This window comes from Stegostoma tigrinum, chromosome 2 (genome assembly GCF_030684315.1).
Source record: "Stegostoma tigrinum isolate sSteTig4 chromosome 2, sSteTig4.hap1, whole genome shotgun sequence".
NCBI classification, from domain to species: domain Eukaryota; kingdom Metazoa; phylum Chordata; class Chondrichthyes; order Orectolobiformes; family Stegostomatidae; genus Stegostoma; species Stegostoma tigrinum.
Window position 1 is genome coordinate 114,674,105 of NC_081355.1, and position 22,642 is coordinate 114,696,746.

At 40.0% G+C, this 22,642-nt stretch overlaps 1 protein-coding gene across 2 annotated transcripts in view; it reads right to left on the reverse strand.

Moving 5' to 3' along the window:
* cubn (cubilin (intrinsic factor-cobalamin receptor)) overlaps positions 1-22,642 on the reverse strand; it is a 283,762-nt gene that overhangs the window by 12,471 nt on the left and 248,649 nt on the right. For both annotated transcript variants that reach the window (XM_048561565.2, XM_048561555.2), the window contains exons 45-49: positions 14,388-14,593; positions 12,983-13,145; positions 10,535-10,743; positions 6,085-6,229; positions 3,271-3,452 (exon numbers count right to left, since the gene is read on the reverse strand). In XM_048561565.2, the coding sequence (XP_048417522.2) occupies positions 3,271-3,452; positions 6,085-6,229; positions 10,535-10,743; positions 12,983-13,145; positions 14,388-14,593 (905 nt within the window). The remainder of the gene's footprint in view (positions 1-3,270; positions 3,453-6,084; positions 6,230-10,534; positions 10,744-12,982; positions 13,146-14,387; positions 14,594-22,642) is intronic.

The following is a 22,642-nucleotide window of genomic DNA, read 5'->3' on the forward strand; positions in this document are numbered from 1 at the left end:
CTGCAATGGTCAACATTATGACCACTACTTTTCTGCATATACATTAATGAACTAGATTTGGTTGTGCAGGGCACACCTTCAAAATTTGCAGGTGACATAAAACCTGGAAATATGGTAAGTTGTGAAGAGGGTGATAAAAGATTTAAGAGGATATAGACAGGTTTGGTGAAATAGGCAGACATGTGGCAGATTAATTTAATGCAGTGAAATGGAAAATGATAAACTTTGGGAGGAAGAATGAGGAGAACCAATGTAGAATAAAGGTACTATTCTGAAGCTGGTGCAGGATCAGAGGAACTTGGATATAAATTGAATGTGGCAGGGTAGCTTGAGAAAACAATTTCAAAGTTTAATGGAATCTTGGACATTGTAAAATAATGTATTGTATACAAAAGCATGACGAAACTTTATAAAAACACTAGTTCAGTTTTAATTTGGAATGTTATATTAAATTCCGTAGGCACTGAAACAGGTGCAGTAAAAATCTACAGGAAATGTTTCCAAGGTTGATGAACTTGAGTTACAGAGATAGACTGCAGAATCTGGGGCTATTCTCCTTAGAGAAGAGAACATTGAGAGATTTGATGGAATTACTCCAAATTATGAGAAATTTGGGCAGTGTAGACGAAAAGAAACAGTTCCCATTGAGGGAACGGTCAAAGACACAGCACGCCAGCCAAGTCAAGATGAGTAGCAACAGACCAAACGTGTCAAAATAAATTTTCCATCGAGCGAGGAATGTGTAGTGATTGTAATGAGGTTGGCCAGGTGGACCTCATAGAATATGAGTTCCCTGATTGGGCTTGTTAACCTGGTCCAATCAGGGAGTACTCACTGACAGATAAGAATAGGAGTGTCAGACTTTCTGCTGACTCTGAGAGCTGGCTCTGATGGAGCTGGATCAGTGTCAAGGACTCGCCAAATGTAAATAAATGGTGACTTGGTGATGAGATACTGGTCTCTGTGGAGTTATTTCAGAATGCATTCTGGAGAGTATGTTGTAGGCAGTTTCAATTGTGACTTTCAAACATATTAGATAACCATTTGAAGAGAAAAGAAATTGCAGAACTGTTGGGAAGCACCAGGTGAGTGGCTTCCTCAGAAAACAGACATGTGTAAGATGAGCCAAATAGCCTCCTCCTGTTTTGTAACAATTCTGTGATTCTGTGAAAATGAACTGATTTACCTTTTCTTCAGACTACTTGGATATTCAGCATACTTGTACTTCCAAAAAGTATTTGATCAGCTGTCACTCAAAATGTGAACACAAAGGCATTTGTACAGGTACATGAATAGGAAGGGTTTAGTGGGATATGGGCCAAATTGCAAGTAAATGGAACTTGTTCAGTTAGGAAATCTGGTCAGCATAGATGACTTGGACCAAAGGGTCTGTTTCCATGCTGTATGACTCATGGAATTGTGGGTAATATATTAGTATGTATGGAGGATTGCTTAATGGACAAGAAGGAAAGAGTCAATATACAAAGAATCATTATTTCGAAGAAGAGCAGGCAACTTATCCTCACCATCCTGGTCACTACTTACCTCACAATTAATATTACAGCAGACAAGTTATCTAATTGCCCTCACATTACTGTTTAGGGGAGTTATGTACAAATTGGCTTTCACATTTATTTCATTACAAAAATGATGAGACACTACATGTATTAATTGTAAAGTGCTTTAGGATATCCTGTAGCCATGAAAGGATCTGCACAAAGCCAAGTCTTTCTTTCTTGTTTGTCAAAGTTGTTAAGTCAGTGTATATGAATATGCTTAAGCACTGCACGATGAATTACAATGTCACAGTTATGCTCCAATAATTATTCCGAGTAGGCAATGGCTTAGAGGTTTTGTCACTGGACTGTTAACCCAGAGACCCAGATCATGTTCTGGGGACAACCTTGCCACGGCAGATAGTGGAATCTGAATTCAAATTTAAAAACAAAAATTGGAAGTTAAATTCCAATAGTTGACTGACTTACAAAGACAGACTGGTTTGGGTCTCCAGTCATACAGCATGGAAACAGACCCCTCAGTCCAACTTTCCATGCCGACCAGATATCCTAAATTAATCTAGTCTCATTTTCCAGCATTTAGCTCATTTCCATCTAAACCCTTCCTATTCATATACCCATCCAGAAGCCTTTTAAATGTTGTAATTGTACCAGCTTACACTACTTACTCTGGAAGCTCATTCCATAAATGCACCACCCTCTGCATGAAAAAAATACCCCTCATATCCCGTTTAAATCTTTCCCCTCTCACCTTAAACCTCTAGTTTTGGATCCCCCACCCTTGGAAAAGACCTCAGCCATTCACCTCATCTGTGCTGTTGTAAACCTCCATTAGGTCACCCCTCAGCCTCCGATGCTCCACGGAAAAAATGCCACAGCTTATTCAAACTCTCCCTGTAGCCCAAACCCTCCAGCCCTGGGAAAATCTTTGTAAATGTTTTCTGCACCCTCTCAAATTTAACAACATTCTTCCTCTAGAAGGAGGGCAGAACTGTACACAGTATACCAAAAGTGGCCTAACCAATGTTCTATACAGTGACTACGTGACAGCCCAACTCCTATACTCAGTGCATTGACCAATGAAGGCAGCCAATGAATTCTCTGTCACAGAGAAAATTTGAGGCCAAAACACTGAAGAAGGAGTTAGATATAGTTCTTAGGGCTAAAGGGTTCTAAGGGTATGGGGGAGGAAACAGGAACATGTACTGAGTTGGAGGACTGGCCAAATGCTGGCAAATGGGAACCAGGTCAGATTAGGATGTCTGACCTATTACAAATTATTAAAGTCCAAAAGTAGGCCATTTGGCACTAAGTATCATGTCTACATTGGGTCTCAAATTGAGGATTTTAAAACGTTGTTTCTCCTGCCTTTTCCCCACTGGCCCTCTTCAAATAACAGAACTTCCTTTAATGCTGTAATATTTAGATTAGATTAGATTCCCTACAGTGTGGGAACAGGCCCTTCAGCCCAACAAGTCCACACCGCCCCTTGAAGCATCCCATCCAGACCCATCCTCCTATAGCCCACACACTCCTGAACACTACGGGCAATTTAGCATGGCAGATCCACCTAGCCTGCACATCTTTGGACTGTGGGAGGAAACGGGAGCACCCGGAGGAAACCCATGCAAACACGGGGAGAATGTGCAAGCTCCACACAGACCCAAGGCTGGAATCGAACCCGGGTCCCTGGTGCTGTGAGGCTGCAGTGCTAATCACAGAGCCACTGTGCTGCCCCTAAGCAATATCTCACCTCTAAATAGTCAGTGTGGCAACCAGGAAAATTTTCGATGCTGAAGGCATGAAAGAAGAGGGAGATCTTGTGGCTCTCTGGGGCTCTCAGAATGATTGTGCAATCACAATAATGTGGATAGACATTGGGCCAGCCAGGACTCTTCAGGTAACCAAATGACTGGTTGTATTGTCTGCTACAACCTGGAAAGAGTATTCATGATGTGAATAATTCTCATTAAATATGCAGAGTCAATTATCAGTCAAACTTAACACAAGGCATAACATTTTTTATGGGCTTAAATAGAAAATGCAAGGACTAAACATAAACACAACAAAATTAACAAGATCTCACCGAATTGAAATAAAATTAATTTAATAAACAGTAATTGATTGTTATGTGATTCTCACATTGATTTAATATTTATTTTGCCTTTTCCTAAGTTTTCATCTTCCGAGCTCCACACATTTATTACTTGTTCTGCCGTCAGATGTTGTTACAAACTGCTGGAGGAGTGGGGCTTAAACACAGGTCTCCTAGCTCAGGGGAATGGACACTACCGCTGTGCCACAAGAAACTTCTGTACATGAGCCTTCTGTCATCAAGCAGCTGATGACATCGGTACAAAATGGTTCCATATCATGTACAAATCATCTGTAACCCAGGACATCTTAGAAATGTCAATGTTTCCGATGTTCTTGAGAACTCTCATGTTCCTGCTTCCATTCAATGGTGAGATGCCTTACAAGGATTATCACTAGGAGACCACAGTTACCGACAGTGACTGTGGCTGATGATTCCAAAAGCAAGCATTTACTGTGTTGGACAGTGGGCACAATGCAGCTGATTCTTCAGCCAGGGCCATGATAGAGCAGACAATAGTCCTCTTGAAGGTGAGGTTCTGACCCTTATTTTGATCTAAGAGACTCTTGAAATACTTTCCAGGCTGTGCTGCATTTTTCTAGCATGCTGTGCTTCTGCACAAGTTGAACAGGACAAAGAAAAAGAACGTGGTGGCTCCTGAAGATCTGGGTGATTGGCAGCAGTCTTTTGAGGAGAAACATGAGGACATTGAGTAGGAAAATATCACCTTCTGTATGATACAGTGCTGCAGCACTAGGTGCAAAAATACTAGACAGGACTTAACTGAAACCTGCTTCTACTATATGAGAGCAGTCATCACTCATTGATAGTAAATCTGTTCCTGTTTGAAAGACAAGCACTTACTGCCTGTTTCCAGGGGCAAATACGGCTTTCTTTTTGTTTGTTTATTTTTCTTCATTTTTGCCATGGCTAAATAACAGTGGACATTCCCAACTGTTTAAAAGCTTTCCAGTATGTGACAGTTCCACTCTGACCCAAGAGAAGACGTTGGGCTACACTGGGCACTGGGAAGAACGTGGCAGTCCGTCAGATTTGATTCTCAGAAGGGATGACATGAAGGACAGGAGACCTGTGCAATTGGGTTCTTAAGTAGCAAATGATTTATGTATGTGCACTTTTTATATACAATTAAGTCTCAGTTGTACCACCTAAAAGCCCTGAAAAGTGTTTGTTTTTGATATGTGAACAGTGAAGGGCCACTCCTGGTTGGCAGCACCTGACAGGGTACGCATTTGGAATTTTAACACTGGCACTGGCAACAGCACCCGGTAGCCCAGGGGGTTGCAGCAGTGGTGAGTATTTCTTCCCTGGTGGAAGTGAAGATAGGATGAGCAAATTTCCATAGACGTGTGCTGTAAAAGTAATGAGGTGAGTTTCGGAAAATAATTTGAGAAATCTCGCTAGGGCACATGAAGAGAAACCCTTCCTGAAACTCTCTAAGATTGACAGTTAGGCAATTTCTGGTAAACTTCAGGTCACCTCTGTTTCAGAATCTGCTGATCTACAGCAAACATAGCACTGAGCCTTTGATTACGACAAATCAATCAATGTTGCATTTCCAACTAAATGTGGAAGTTCGTAGTTAAAGTCAACATCCAGAGTTTTGTGCTCCTGAGATGCTGCTTGGCCTGCTGTGTTCATCCAGCTCCACACTTTGTTATCCAGAGTTGAGACAGTTAGAGATGTTGCGAAAGCAGAACTAAGTTAATGGAAATAGAAGTAGATACCCAGACAGCAAGAGAAAGTAGACGGATAATTGAATTGAACGTTCGTAGGAAGGCAGGAGAAATAATTTGTTCTTTTCATTACTTCTTATCAAATGATGACATTTTCATAAAACATAAAGCGATGTCGAGATTTTTTTTTGAGCATTTAAAGTACTCTGAGTAGTCTATCTTTTCTCCTGACCTCATCTCCAAGGCATTCTTTTTCCCCATCAGAATGGTTCACACTTAATGCCAATGTTTTGTCATTGCATCCTTTCAGCTGAATGACCAATCGCTCTTACCATTTACCTTCAGCTGTATCAGAAAGATCTACAGACTGATAGTCAGACATACCTTCCATGGCCAACAAATCCTGATAGAGGACTCAAACTCAAAACTTCTGGCCCAAATGTAGGTATGTTACTATTTTGGCCGAAGACTTCTACTTTGTCCATATTGGTCATTTATGGTTTTGTTGTGAAAACAATCTGAAAATCAACCCTTTAAACCTTCTGGAATAGTTGGTGCTCATTTAGACATTTTTATTTTGGGAAATTATGTGTGTGTAGCATTTTACAGTTCAGTGTGTGAGCTGTTCCTTTTTTCAAATGTAGACTGGTGTGTAGTATCTGTGACAGCTATCTCTCTGTTCCCTTTTCTTTGGGAAGGTAAATAAAGTAAATGGCTATATGTATTGGACATGTATCAGTAATGCAGGAATTATGGGAAAGAGTTAAGGACTTACCTGCAACTTTGTGCCTTAACTGGAATATGTTTCCACTCTGGTACATCTTTGACATAAAGGTAATCTTAATGGTGCGACCATATGAATAGAAATCTGGAAACGTTGGATTGGAACCACATAATCGATAAATTTGCCCAAAATCACTCTAAAATGAGAAGAATGAATAATTTAAAACATAAATGAAAGGGGCTAAATCTATGGAATATTGCCGAATAATTTGCTGAAGATGAGCTACACTTCTTGATAACAACATTTAAAATGTTAGTCCTGAGAAAGATGGCAACCATCCCCTCGCAGGCGAAAGTTTGTGATGATATTCAAGTTTTGTGAAATCTGTATACTGCTTTTCAGGCAGACTTCTTCAGAACTGCTGTGTTCTGAAAAAGAGTCATATCGGACTTTAAGTTCTAGCCCCATTTCTCTCTCCACAAAAACTGCCATACCTGTTGAGTTTCCCCAGCACTTTGTGTTTGGCTTTCAGGTTAGATGTTATGGAGAGGTTGAGCTGCTTCTTCCAGTAGGTTGATAAAGATAAAATGACACCGAGAAAAACAGGAAATTCTCCTGAAAATCTGGGTCAACTTTCAGCCCTCAATCAACACCACAAGGCAAACTTACTAGTCAATCATCTCTACTATTATGTGCAGGATCTTGCTGTGTCCAAATGAGCTTCTGTACTTTTCCTACACAAAAATAGTGATTGCATTGCAAGACATATTTAACTGGCTTTTATATACTGAAGTTATCTCTTGGACATGAACAGCATTAAATGAATTCATCTTGCGTTCTTGAACTCGAGTTCAAATCCATCTCAAATTATTAATGGATGTTGTATTGTCTTTGTTGCTGTTCTAAGGCTTAAGTGTATAAATTTGGGTTGTCTCGAAACAAAATTGAAATGAAAAAATTGTTCATATTTCGGTACAACTTGACTCTTTCTCAGAGGTCCAATGAAACATGAAACTATTTGACTGGGTCAGTGGGTGGTACTCCTCTGAGGCTGGAGCTGAGTACGAGAGATTTTACTCTGCATCAAATCCTTTCTACATCTAAAAATACTGGAGATGGTGGAAATCTGAACTGAAAACAGAAATTGCTTAAAATAGTCAGCAATCATACAGTCAGACACACAGAGATTTAAACTGGTCCTGAGCAAGGTCAAACCCAGACTTGAAACATTAACCCTAGTTTCCTCTCCGCAGATGCTGCCAGATCTGCTGAGTATTTTCATCGTATTCTGTTCTTTATTCTGCCATAACATGCTTGGATCTGCCCAAAGCTGCTGTCTTGAACCACTGCATTTCATTTGGTGCATGATGTTTATTCTGCTGGATTTACAACAAGTAAGGTAAACATTCACAGACATGAGCTTTGCGTGCAGTTTGTAGGATTGAACAGATTCCAAGAATTTAGTTCAGAAGACACCAGGGTTGAGTACAGAAGAAAGTTTAGTGTCTCTTCTAGAATGAGTTCAGGGAAGAATTCACCTCAGGGTGGTGGTGGAATTGCAGTGCTCTTGCCTGTGGCTCATCTACTCACATCTGCTTTTCTTTTCTGTCTTTGCCTTCTACCCTTTTTTTGCTGTTTCTTCTTTTCTATGGTGGATGGTTCGGCAGCATCAGTGCGTCAGCAAGAGCAAGCTGCATACAGAGTGGCAGGCTCAGCTTCTCCTGGCAGTTGGAGGCAGTGGCAACAATCTCCTCCAGTGAGTGGGGGTGGCAGTGCTGGCTGCAGCAGACTTTTCAAGACCATAAGACCATAGATTTCAAGATGGCAGTGCCGACAAGGCTACATCTGAAACCAAAGTGGGATTCTTGGTGCAATGGTGGCCTGGCCTGGCAGCAGAGCCAGGGAGTCCTGGCTGCAATGGGCCCATAGCAGGAACTCCTGGTGCTGACCTGGCAGCAGAAGCAGCAGTGTGTTGTGTCCAGACCGGGGATTCCTGATATTACTGAGGCAGCAAGGATTCCTGTTTGCGGAGTAAGTGTGTGTTCAGCAGTGTCAGTGAGGTGGGCCCAGTGGCATAGAGATGGCACCAAAACTGTGACAACTCCTATGTTGGTGCAGGCAGTGGTGAGGAGGTGGCGGTCTCTCTTATAGTTACTGGAGACTAGGTGCCAGCTGGGACTCCCATTCTGAACTTTCTTTTTCATTATTTTTCTAATTTATTCCTACTATTTGTACCGCTGGACTTTTTACTTCTTCATTTTTCTATACTTATTTTCCTAAGAATTTGTCACAAAAGTGACAAAGTTGATAGATGAGGGAAGGGCTGTAGATGTCATATACATGTACTTCAGTAAGACATTCGATAAGGTTCCCCATGGCAGGCTGATGGAGTAAGTGAAGTTGTATGGGGTCCGGGCTGGATGGCTAGATGGATAGAGAACTGGCTAGGCAACAGAGAGTTGTAGTGGAAGGGAGTTTCTCAAAATGGAGAACTGTGACCAGTGCTGTTCCATAAGAATCCGTGTTGGGACCGCTGTTGTTTGTGATATACATAAATGATCTGGAGGAAGAGACAGCTGGCCTGATTAGCAAGTTTGCAGATGACACTAAGATTGGAGGAGTAGCAGATAGTGAAGGGGACTGTCGGAGAGTGCAGCAGAATATAGACAGATTGGAGAGCTGGGCGGAGAAATGGCAGATGGAGTTCAATCCAGGCAAATGCGAGGTGATGCATTTTGGAAGATCCAATTCTATACGGTAAATGGAAAAGCCCTGGGGAAAATTGATGTACAGAGAGATCTGGGTGTTCAGGTCCATTGTTCCCTGAAGGTGGCAATGCAGGTCGATAGAGTGGTCAAGAAGGCACGTGGCATGCTTTCCTTCATCGGAGAGGGTATTGAGTACAAGAGTTGGCAGGCCATGTTATAGTTGTATAAGACTTTGGTTCGACCATATTTGGAATACTGCGCACAGTTCTGTTCGACACATTATCAAAAAGATGTGAATGCTTTGGAAAGGGTCCACAAGAGGTTCACCAGGACGTTGCCTGGTATGGAGGGTGCTAGCTATGAAGAGAGGTTGAGTAGATTAGGATTATTTACAGTAGAAAGACAGAGGTTGAGGGGACTCTTGGCTGAGGTCTACAAAATCATGAGAGGTATAGGTAGGGTGGGTAGCAAGAAGCTTTGTTCCCAGAGTGGGGGACTCATTTACTAGGGGTCACCATTTCAAGGTGAGAGGACAAAAGTTTATGGGAGATATGTGTGGAAAGTTCTTTACACAGAGGGTGGTGGGTGCCTGGAACGCATTGCCAGCGGTGGTGGTAGAGGCGGGCACAATAGCATAATTTAAGATGTATCTAAACTGATACATGTATGGGCATGGAACAGAGGAATACAGATACATTGGAAAATAGATGACAGGGTTAGATAGAGGATCTGGATCGGCGCAGGCTTGGAGGGCCGAAGGGCCTGTTCCTGTGCTGTAATTTTCTTTGTTTTTTTTCTTGTTCTTAAGATGGCGCTGTAATACAGTGACCTTATAAACTTTTCACTGTAGCCATTTCAGTACATGTGACAATAAAGCTAATTCAATTAAATCAATTCAATTAGTTGTCAAACTTGAAAACCAAGAGAGTTTGGTTAGAAATCTGCTGGTTATTAGAACTGATAAAGTTTAGTTTCTCAGATTCAGACAAGATTCCATGAATTCTCTTCACATCCCATGGCAAAGAAACTTTGAGCAATCAGTTAGATAGGACGCTAAGGAGTTGAGTTGAAGGTTTTTTTACCCTTGACTTGAGTCTTTGTAACACAGAGCGTTGGAAAACAGGTTGAAAATTAGTTCCAATGTGCGTTTTGAGCTTCTATTTTATTATATTAATACTAATTTTTTGATGACTTTTCTTATTTCTTCTTTTGTGCAATAAACTTCTGTTCTGTCGTTAAAGAAAATTCACAGTTTTGTGAATTTGTCTCATTAACTGCCAAACGAACTAACTAAACGGAAAGAAAATCTGGTCTATTAAGCCAGGTTTCATTCTGAGACGTGATTTGCCAAATAATACCAATAGCTTGGATTACAACAGGTTGCACAGGGCATCCATATAATATGCATTTTTGATACACAGGTGTGTTAGCGTATTCAGGAAACATCTAGTTACCTTTATTTACAATTTTTCAATTTTAATCCTTTAAACTTGCCTTTATTTGTTTTAAAATGAAGAATGAAACCCAAGACTTTTTGTGTCCTAAGAACGAATTTCACCTATTTCAAGAGAGAGTTCTATAGAAAATGGCAGTGAGGCAGATGGGCTGGGGAGGTGACGGAAATGTCACAATGAAATTGTCAATTTGCATGAATACATTGCCTAAACACAAAGATTGTACAAGAGTTAATGGTATTATACTGAAGAACCATTTCTTCCCTGAATCCAGATTAGGCCACTGTGCATATGTTACGTTGGTACAGTATATCAATAATAGTTGTATCTCTGACTAACCAATGGCCAGTCTTTAATCTCCAGGTAATCTCCAGTACAGTTTGGGCTGGTTGGCAAATTGAATTCCTGTACCGTCACCCAGATTTGTTCCTGCGCAGGAGCATCGATGATCCAGTCACATTTGGTGAGGGGCGGATAATCGTGCGGGTAGCCAGGAGGTGTAATGATCTGAGTTATGTCAGTAGAATTGAAATTTCCACCACAGACCACTAGAGAATAAACAAACAAACAAACAAATCGGCAAATTGCAATTGCAAACAGAATGAATAAGTTATGTCTTGGTGCTTTGTAAAACTCATATGATTATTGTAGCTTTTTTGCTTTCACCATTTGCTTTTCTTAATTTAATGAACAATTTTAAAGAGCAGAAGCACATTCCATGATAAAATTAAAACTGAATTCCCACTGGTTGTTATGCGCTGGAGAGATCCTTGACATTTTGATGAGGAACAGCAGGTGGCACCAATGCACTATCAACATTCAGATGGAAATCAGAACTAAGTTATTGCAGAATTGTTATGGAACATGATTTAAGCAAAGCTTTGTATGTGTAGGAATGCTTCTTATTTTGTTCAATTATCAACTTGTTTTGTTGTATGTATTTTCTTATTAAAGAAGTACTTGCGGTGTAAATAAACAAAATCAGAGGTGAATGAAAGCGAAATGCTGGAGATCTGAAATAAAAGCATCCCACCTCCTTGACCTGTCTGTCTTCCCTGGACTGACCTATCCCCTCCCTACCTCTCCACCTATCTTCTTTTCTCTCCATCTTCGGTCCACCTCCCCCCCTCTCCCTATTTATTCCAGAACCCTCACCCCATCCCCCTCTCTGATGAAGGGTCTAGGCCCGAAACGTCAGCTTTTGTGCTCCCGAGATGCTGCTGGGCCTGCTGTGTTCATCCAGCCTCACATTTTATTATCTTGGATTCTCCAGCATCTGCAGTTCCCATTATCACTATCAACTGCCTGAGAAACTCAGTTCTAAAGAAGAGTCATATTGCACTTGCAACTGTAACTCCAATGCTGCCAGGTTTCCTAAGTTTCTTGAGCAATGAATTTTCTGGTGTCGTGGTGAGTGATTTTAGTTCTGGAAATGCAATATACTTTCATTTCATGCATGCCTGCCTAGGTATGGCGTGGATCTGACCCTATATTCTTTCAAAATAGTGCTATTCTCCTTATTGTCTGCTATAACTTTGATAAAAGAAATGAAAGGGCCTTGAAAAAATGAACTTGGAAAAGACTGTAGAAACTCAGCAGTTCTGACACTGTCTGGGGAGAGAGAAACTGAATTTATGCTTTGGGTCCATAATGACTCTTCAGAACTCTGCTTAAACGAGTTCCAGGTCTGAAGAAGAGTCATACTGGACACAAAATATCAACCCTATTTTTTCTCCACAGATGCTGCCAGACCTGCTGAGTTTAATCACAACTTTTAAAAGACATTTGTGCAGGTACATGGAGAGGAAATGTTTAAAGTGATACGGGCCAAATGCAGGCAAATGGGACTAGTTCAGTTTAGGAAAATTGGTTGTCATTGACGAGTTGGGCCAAAGGATGTGTGTCCGTGCTGTATGACTCTATGACGCTAACTCCAGCATTCTGTTTGTTTCAGATCTGTGTCTGCAGTATCTCGCCTTTATATCTTGAAGAAATGAGTATTCAAGTGTGTTCAAACATCTTCCACCAAAGGCACAGCAATCAATTTGTCAAATCTCTGTGAAATTCACCTCCAGCAGTCCTTAAAATTAAAATTTCCTGTTGCAGTATTTGAACATTTCCACTAATGCGCCACCATTCTCTGGTCTCTAACTGAGATTTTCACTTAATGAAATTATCCTGCCATGGGTCTTTGCTCAATCAAAGGTGAATTGAACTTTATGACTGCCATTTTTAAACTTATCTCATTGGAAAATTCCCTGGCTGCATGCACAAATGGTTTGGTATTCACTTAGGCAGTCCAAAAAGGGCCTAAGTTCAATGTATCACCCATGCTCAATCAGCCATGGCAAAGGTAAGGATAGAGTTCTTGTTATGCATCAAAGAAAAATTCAATGAGTTTCAAAGTGTGTTGGTGACAATGTCAGATTTTGCTACTTTCTTACTCTCAACATGTTACTCTGACTGATACTTTGAATACCTTGGGTAGTTTTTAATATTTTAATACTTTAACCTGAGGGGGCATTTTGTTTCTTTTCTTGCTATTATACGTAATATTATAGTACACATATGAGCAATGTGCCAATATGAATTTTCATATCATAAATAAAGTGACACTGAATTGATTAGAATTGAATTTACGTAAGCATTCCATTTTTGCAAGTGACATTTTTAACACATATTCTCTAAATGCGATATTCTAGTTAATATAAATATGAAGTCCTTCCTTAACACATAACATATTCAGCCATTTGTACAATTGTTTAAGGGTACTGTATTTTGACTTACGATCATTGGCTACATATGTTGCATTGAAGCCAGCTAATTCAACTGAGGAGCCAGAGATGAATCTCACAGTAAGGAAGTTACTGGATGAGACAAAGGAAGGTGGGAGTTCAGAGCCACAGTAAGGGCCTACTAATGGGCTGTTTATATCCTCTCCGTCATAAATCTAAAAAAACAAAATCACAAGCTTACAATTATTGATCATAATCTTAGTTTGCAGAAAATTTTGTTTTTCTTTCATTGTGTAATTAAATATTTGTTACTTACCAGCCACTTGTTATTAACTTAAGGATTTAATCTAACATAAAAATAACATTGTGAGGACCTGTTATTCTCAACACCTGATATAGTATTTTGTAGCAGTTTAATCGATATTTCTCTTGCCATTTGAACAAATCATTCAATCGAAAATTACTCCCTGGACCCAAACAGTAACTGCAACTTTTCAGTCATGTTATAAATGATTTTCTGGCACCCTGTCAAATGTAAATGTCCTCTATGTGAGTTTTTATCCAAGGTTGACAATCCTTTGCTATATAACGGCTAAGTTCACAGTTCACTCCTTTTAACTTCTGCTTTACAGTCTCTAACCTCATGATAATTTATGTCCGGTCATGACAGCTGAAAATCTGTCTTTTGTTTCTTTTCTTTGAAGAAAGGGAATGGTAAAGTTCAGGGAATGTAAAAGGCTGAGAGGTGAAAAAAAAAGTCAAATTTAAGGTTTTAGTATAATGTTGAACAGTGACCGAGGCATGTGGCATTTGGGCACCTATGTTTTTGGGTGTGCGTTAGTCAGATAAACTTAGGAAACAGACAGGAGCTTGTCTTTTGTATGACAGCAAAGCTATGTAATTGCACAGTTGTGAATTTAGGAAGGCCCACTTTGAATGCACTGTAAACAATTGAGGAGGTTTGGACAAAGTGATGTTTCAGCAAAAGTCTGAAACTTTACTGAGGTTTACTGAAAATGCCTTGGAAAAGAAATGGCACAATGCAGTGCTTACACTGTAGTTATATTGAAATATTCCAGAAATTCTGGGATTTCTGTGGCCTTGTGAGGCTTTCTCTTTACTGTTTGTCAGGTCAATCGGGTTTACTTTGTTATTCGTCATTTTATTTCTTGAAAATATTACGATGGAAGGCCTGTATTTGTAAAATGCGCTACCAACTAAGATCTGCAAAGTTATTCAATTAAAACAATCTCAGCAAGATTTTTATTGTTGGATAATGCCCTTAAGTGCTTTAACATGAGGTCGTACAGACTACATGAGCTCTTAATTACTGCTACTTTCATACCAAGATGATTTGGAAATACACAGTAATATCTCAGTAAACGTGTATCTGTTTTTGATTTAAACTGAAATGAAAATTGATCAATGTTGCTTCTAATCAATTATAAAAGACTTACATTAACATAATCGGATTTGCAAATTCCTTCCGATGGGCCCTCCAGTACAAAGACTGTGAAAGTCATGTTGATGATCTTGTTTAAAGGTACAACTATGCGCCACACGCAGTCTAAGTTATTTTCATATTTGCCATCGAAGTTAATATCTGGAGAACTGATGTTGTCCATGATATTGCTTAAGTATCCACCACATCCTTGGTTTGACCCTGGAGTGAAACATCAAGATTTATTAATTTTTGTGAACATGTAGTTCATAGTTCATGTCAACATTTTTGAGGTAACTTTTAGTTTTTTGGAAGATTAAAGTTGCATACATAAAGTAATGACAATGCTGGATTCTAGACATTGCAAGAACATCTCAAGAAATGCAATGATCTCTCTGCCTATAAATTCTGTGCCTGGACACTTTCCTCCATTTTACCTGATAAAACAGCAGTGCTATGAAAGCTTGTGATTTCAAATAGACCTGTTGCACTATAACCTGATGTCATGTGACTTCTGACTTTGTCCAAGTCCAACACTGGCACTTCCACATCATCTCAAGAAATGGCAGATCAAAAGGTAATCCATATTTGTTTAATAAAATCAAAGTAACACAGAGATATATAAAATAGTTGAACTATAAAATTGAATTAACTTAGCTAAAGACCAAGAGACGTGATGTCGACATTCCTTCAATAAGGATGTTCTAAATAAACAAATACTTCGTTTTGAGAAGTAGAGATAAATTAATTTACAAACATTCAGTATAGACTGAAAGGAATTCATTAAAGGAAAAGTTGCAAATTAGGGACAATTACTCTAAAAGTTGCTTTAAAGATACCCCAGGGCAGACACTACCATCATGGAGATTGGTGAAGCTTAAGGGGAGGCTCTGATTTTAGTTTATCTGAATGTTTTGCTGAGAGAGTTAGTTACAGTTTGAAACTCACATTGTTTGAAGCTCAGTGAGAAAGGACAACCTAAGTAAATGATAATTAGATAAATATGTTCTGTAAGCAGAATGAAAACAACTAACTTTGTCAGAGCAATAATGAAGGAGAGGATCAAATAGGCTAGCTAGTAATATTAGAAATGATAGTAAAAGCTTCTTTCAATACATAAGAAACAAATGAGAGGCAAAAGTAGATATCGGACCGCTCCAAATTGATGCTGGAAGCACAGTGATGGGAGATAAGGAAATAGCTGAAGAATTTAATAAGTACTTTGCGTCAGTATTCACAGTGGAAGACATGAGTAGTATGCCAACAATTAGGGAGAGCTGGGGACAGAGTTGAGTATGGTAGGCATTACAAAAGAGAAAGTGCTAGAAAAGCTAAAAGGTCTAAAAATTGATAAATCTCCTGGCCCTGATGGGCTACATCCTAGAGTTCTGAGGGAGGTGGCTGAGGAAATAGCGGAGGCTTTGGTCGTGATCTTTCAAAAGTCACTGGAGTCAGGGAAAGTCCCAGATGATTGGAAAATTGCTGTTGTAACCCCCTTGTTTAAGAAACGATCAAGGCAAAAGATGAAAAATTATAGGTCGCTGAGCCGAACCGTGGTAGTTGGTAAAATTCTAGTATCCATTGTCAAGGATGAGATTTCTAAATTCCTGGAAGTGCAGGGTCAGATTAGAACAAGTCAGCATGGATTTAGTAAAGGGAGGTCGTGCCTGACAAACCTGTTAGAATTCTTTGAAGAGGTAACAAGTAGGTTAGACCAGGGAAACCCAGTGGATGTTATCTATCTAGACTTCCAAAAGGCCTTTGATACGGTGCCTCACAGGAGGCTGCTGAGCAAGGTGAGGGCCCATGGTGTTTGAGGTGAGCTACTTGCTTGGATTGAGGATTGGCTGTGCGACAGAAGGCAGACAGTTGGGATAAAAGGCTCTTTTTCGGAATGGCAACCAGTGATGAGTGGTGTCCCACAGGGTTCCAGTGTTGGGGTCGCAGCTGTTCACCTTATACATTAATGATCTGGATGAAGGGACTGGGGGCATTCTGGTGAAGTTTGCTGATGATACAAAGATAGGTGGACAGGCAGGTAGTACTGAAGAGGTGGGGAAGCTGCAGAAAGATTTAGACAGTTTGGGAGAGTGGTCCAGGAAATGGCTGATGAAATTCAATGTGAGTAAATGTGAGGTTTTGCACTTTGGAAAAAAGAATACAGGCATGGACTATTTTCTAAACAGTGAGAAAATTCGCAACGCAGATGTACAAAGGGACCTGGGAGTGTTGGTCCAGGATTCTCTAAAGGTTAACTTGCAGGTAGAGTCCGTAATTAAGAAAGCGAATGTAATGTTGTCGTTTATGTCAAGAGGGTTGGAATATAAAAGCAGCGATGTGCTTCTGAGGCTTTATAAGGCTCTAGTTAGGCCCCATTTAGAATACTGTGTCCAATTTTGGGCCCCACACCTCAGGAAGGACATACTAGCCCTGGAGCGTGTCTAGCAGAGATTCACACGGATGATCCCTGGAATGGTAGGTTTAACGTATGATGAACGGCTAAGGATCCTGGGATTGTACTCATTAGAGTTTAGAAGGTTGAGGGGAGATCTAATAGAAACTTACAAGATAACGTATGGCTTAGAAGGGGTGGATGCTAGGAAGTTGTTTCCGTTAGGCGGGGAGACTAGGACCCGTGGGAACAGCCTTAGAATTAGAGGGTGTCAATTTAAAACGGAAATGAGGAGACATTTCTTCAGCCAGGGAGTGGTGGGCATGTGGAATTTATTGCCGCAGAGTGCAGTGGTGGCCGGGACGTTGGATGCCTTCAAGGCAGAGATTGACAAATTCTTGATCTCAGAAGGAATCAAGGGCTATGGGGAGAGTGCAGGGAAGTGGAGTTGAAATGCCCATCAGCCATGATTTAAATGGCGGAGTGGACTTGATGGGCCGAATGGCCTTACTTCCACTCCTACGTCTTATGGTCTTATGGTCATCCGCAGTATGGAATGTTGGTAAGGCTAGCCTCAGTTTGAATTTTGTGAGGGAATAGAAGCTGGATGATTGTCTGGTTTGAAACTGGAAAAATCTAATGGTCCTCTATGCACTGCTGTGGCAGAGAAAGCATCAACCAGATTGGTTAGGAATTCCTGGAAAATAATCAGAACAAGAGACAAACGAATCCACTTTCAAGAGCTAGTAAACAGAAGTTTAATTTCTGACATCTCAAAGTAAGGAGAATTCTCCAGAGGACTGTACCATATATTGCTACTGTTGGTCCCAGTGTAAGCAACTAACTTTAAGAATAAGTGCTCTGATGCTGCCTAGCCTGCTGTGTTCCTCCAGCTCCATTCTGCGTTGTCAACTTTAAGATTGATATGTCTTATAAGAAAATTCTTGGGACAAGTAAGAAGTAAAACATATTGCATAAAATGTATAATTATAAACTATATAATTGTGTTAATAATGTTTGTCTTATTTGATTCTAATATACAAAGTGATGTTTGTTTTGATTAGAGTTGCAATCATGTGGCATTGTTAGGTAGGTTTAAAGTAAACATTTAGATTTCCTTTTGAATGAAAATAGATCCCCACTGGATCATAAGACAGCATTATCACTAAAAAGTCAGGTAAACAATTATCTGGGAATACTGCCTATGATTACATAATTGATTATTTCATACATTAGACATGTGACCAAAGCTATCACACAAACTCAAAATTTGCTGCAGCATGGGAAACAGCGGTTAATCGTTAGTCGGAAGGCGGAAGGTTTACAGTGGAGCTCCCCAGCGGTCAGTTTGGGACTTCTGTTTATTCTGATACATACTAAAGACCTAAACCTTGGTGTACAGAGCACAATTTCCAAATACCTTGATTATACAAAGTTCGGAAGCTTTGTGAATGTTGGCAGTCGAGTAGAGAACTACAAAATGATATGGACCGGTTGGTAAATGGATGGGTTGGTTGCATAGGCACTTGGTGTAAAAGTGCCTAAATCATTGAAAGTGCTCGTTGAAGATAGTGATTAAAGCATACAGTGTCCTGGCCTTTAAGAATAGGGATATATGGTATAAATGCAAGAGGGTTATGCTAAACTTGTATAAAATTGGTTTGGCCTCAACCGGATTAATCAGTCCATTCTGAGAATCCCATGTTAGGAAGGAGACACCATACATAGCTATTGCTGGTCCTTACAACATTAGAGAGAACACAAAATATGGTTAATAAGACTGGCTTCAGTTACATAGACAGATGAAAGAAGTTTAATGTCATTTTCCATGTGGAAGAGGAAATTGAGAGGAGATTTGATAGAGGCGTTTAAGAGGGGCTTAGACAGAGTAGAAAGCAAGAAATTTCACTTTTGGTGAAAGAATGGAGAACCTATCGACACTGATTTAATATAACTGGAAGAAGAAGCAATAGCAACCTGAGGAAAATCTTACAGCATTATAGAAGTCCTATAGTACAGAAGGATGCCATTCAGCTCATCATGTCGATACCAGCCAGCTCTTCAAATAAGCATCATTGACTGCTACAAATTTCCTGTTTTTCTTCCCATGCCTTGACACATTATTTCTATCCAAACAAACACTGATTGGCCTCTTGAATGCCTCGCTTGAATCAGGCAGTGCATTCCATACCCGAACTACTTGCTGAGTGAAAACATTCTTACCACCTTACATTTACTTCTTTGGCAGGTTAATTTTAATAAATGCTGTCTCATTCTTGCTCTTTTAGGAGTAGGAATAAAGTCTTCCCATTTACACTATATGGCCAGCTCACGATTTTGGAAAACTCTATCAGATCTCCTCTCTGACTTCTCTCCAAGGAGAACAGTCTCAACTTCTTCAATCTATCCTCATCATTGAAACTGCCCATCCCTTCAACCATTCATGTGAATCACATCTGCACTCTCTCCAATGCATTCACATCTTTCCTATAATATGACTCCCAGTACTGAACACACTATTCCAATTCAGGCCTAACAAGTGTCTTATATAAGCTCAACATCACATCCTTGGCCAACTGCTCTTTGACGCATTAATAAAGCTGAGGTTAATTTATGCTTTATCCATTGCTTTCTCAGCCTGTCCTGCCTCCTTCAGTGATCTGTACACATATATATCTAGCTCTCTTTAGTCCTACAATTCCTTTCGAATTGTAACACCTATTTTATACTAGATTTTAATGCTCTTCCAGGCAAAGTACATCACCTCCCACTTCTCTGCATTGAAACTCATCTGTCCACTTCACCAAATTGTCAACGCCGCTTTGGAGTTTCACACTGTACTCCTCACAGGTTAAAACTCTTCCAAATTTTCTGTAATCTGCAACTTTAAAATTATTCCCTGCACACCAAGAATCTAGATCATTTATATAAACAAATATATATCAGAAAAAGCAAACGTCCCAACTGAACCTTGGGGAACTCCATTCCAAATCCCACTGCAGCCCGAAAAGAATCCAATGACTACTATTCTCTGTGTCCTATCACTCAACCAAGTTTGTATCCATGTCACTAATCTCCCTTTTATGCCATGGCTTCTCATTTTCCTCTCAGGTTTTTTGTGTGGCATTGTATCAAACATCTTCTGGAAGTCCATGTATATCAAGAGCATTCCATCATTGAGGCTTTCTGTCACCTCTTCAAAAAATTCCAGCAAATTAGTTAAACGTGATTTCCCCTTTGGAAATCCATGCTGACTCTTCCCAATTGCCCCACCTTTTTCACACAGTGAGTTCTTAAGATCTGGAATGCAGTGCCTGAGTGTGAGATTCAGGCAGATTCAACTGAGGCATTCAACAGGGGAATTATTATCCAAAAATGAGGAATATTCAAGACCATGGAGAAAAAGAGGGACAAAACATTCAGCTAAAACAACATTATTGCAAAATAAATCTTTCTGAATGTCTCTACATTTTTTTTACAGACTGAATTCAGTGTTTCTGGGTACTGAAAATTAGGCTTGTATCTATTTTAATCATGTTTCTATCTCATTCCTAGTTCTAAACTTTTGCAATGTGCTCTCACTCTTGGGGGTGGGGTGGAGAAGGGAGGGGAGGGGATATTTGATAGGATGTCAGGTTTCCACAAAATTCCTGCTAGATTAATTAAAAATCTTTTAAAGGGCTGTTACAAATAAACCTGTATTATACAGTCAAATTACCCAGGGATGTATAGGGGCTGCAAAATGCAGTATTCAAAGTGATAATTGATTCCAGAGAGCTTGATTGCTCCTCAAAACAGTGACACAAGTTAATAAGGTCATAAAGTAAACAAAGCAATATATTTCTGGACAATTTCATCTAGATAAAGTTATTCCTCAGCAAATAGAATAATAAAGCAAAGACTGTATAGGCTCTATTTGTTTTCCTTGCAACAAACGAGGCTGATGGGGGAATCTGATTGACGTATAGAAAATTATGAGCGGTATAGGCAGACGAGATCCTGACAATTTTTTCCCAATGGCAGTAATGTCTAAGACCAGAGGGCATAAGTTTAAGGTTAAGAGTAAGGGGTTTAGAGGAGATCTGAACTTTTTTTTAAACACAGAGGGTGTGCTGCTTTAAAGGGTGATGGGGGCAGGTAATCTCATGACATTTAAGAAGTATCTGGATGAGCACTTAAAATACATCATGTAACTTATTATCTGTGGACACCAACAGACTTTTTTTTAATTCTAGGGCCTCAATTAATTCAATTTTCACCATCCCTGGTGTTCTGGATTGTTACTCCAGTGACATTACCATTGTGCCACTACCTCTCCATGTTTGGCTCTGCAACTTGAGTTCGTACTAGCTGTCCTTATGGGGATTTACGTTAATGGACTCTGCGGTCAGGATTTTGCTTCTCCCTCTGATTCACTATTCCAACCTGGGTTGGTGCTTACTTGTGTTGGCTGATAGGATTCACTGAATGGATCTGTGACAATGCCAATGGGTGAATATTGATAGAGCTGCTACTTCAGCACTAGCAGAGTGAATATAAGCCCAGATGCCATGACAATACATGCTAGTCTACCTCCCAACATGATCAAGATGTCATTCCTTAATGATATCTTGGCTCAGCCATATGTTGGAGTTCCTGCCACTAACCACAGAAACACAATTGTGAATATTACTAATGCCTCCTTCCTCATTTGCTTTGTCAGAGACCATTTCTGTGGACTCCCACATACCACCACTTGCAAGTTCCCCTTTGAGTCGCACACTATCTTGCTTTAGAATGACATAACCACTCTTTCAAATGTCACTGGATCCCAATTCCTGGAACTTCCTTATTTATAGCACTCTGGGTGTCCCTACATCCCAAGGCTTTCAGTCGTTCAAGAAGGCAGCTCACTAAAATCTTCTTCAGTTCAACTATTGATGGACATTAAATACTGACCTAGCCAGGAATATCCACAGCCCCTTGAACAAATGAAAATAAAGTGAACAAACGTTTGCCATAATATCCATTGGGTGCTGCATAGTCAATTCACTCAGTAAGGCCATGAAGGCGATGGGCTAAATGATCACACCAGTGTATTAAGGGTGCTTCTGAGACCCACTGTTGGAAAAAAATTATTAATTTTTTTATGTTGCATTCACTCATGCAATAATCAAATTAAGCAGTCCCCAATAAGACTGTAAGATGATAAGAAATGGGAACAAGAGTTAGGTTTTCCAGTCCCTCAAGCTGATCTGCCATTCAATAGCATCATGGCTGATTCAACATTTCTCACATCCACTCTCCTGCCCTTTCCCCATAACTCTTAAGTACACAAGAACTCTGTCTCCTGCAACTCTCTGTGGCAAGGAGCTCCAAAGATTCACACGCCTCTGAGAGAAGAAATTCCTCCTTATCTCAGTCTTAAATTGGTCCTGTCCCTTAATTCTGAGATACTTCCCTCAAGTCCTAGACAATCCCATGAGGGGAAACATTTTCTCAGCATTCACTCTGCTGAGCTCCTGAAGAATCCTACATGTTTCAATGAGATCACTCCTCATTCTTCTAAACTCCAGTATATAGAGTCTAACCCTAGCCTTTGCTCATAAGACAATCTCTCCATACTAGGCATCATCCTAGTGAATCTTCTCTGAGCTGCCTCCTGAAATAACTCCACATAGGCCAGTGTCCCATCAGCAAGTCTCACTTTATTTATACTTGGAAAGTCCTTGACTTTGGAACAGCCTCATTCGAGTCAGCACCCAGAGTGTCAGAATCTCTGACGTCCCTCTTTTTATCTGCCAGCCCCAATCAGGGAACTCATATTCTATGAGATCCAGCTGGCTAACCTCATTATTACAATCACTACACCTCCAATTACATGAAATTTTTTCTTAAAT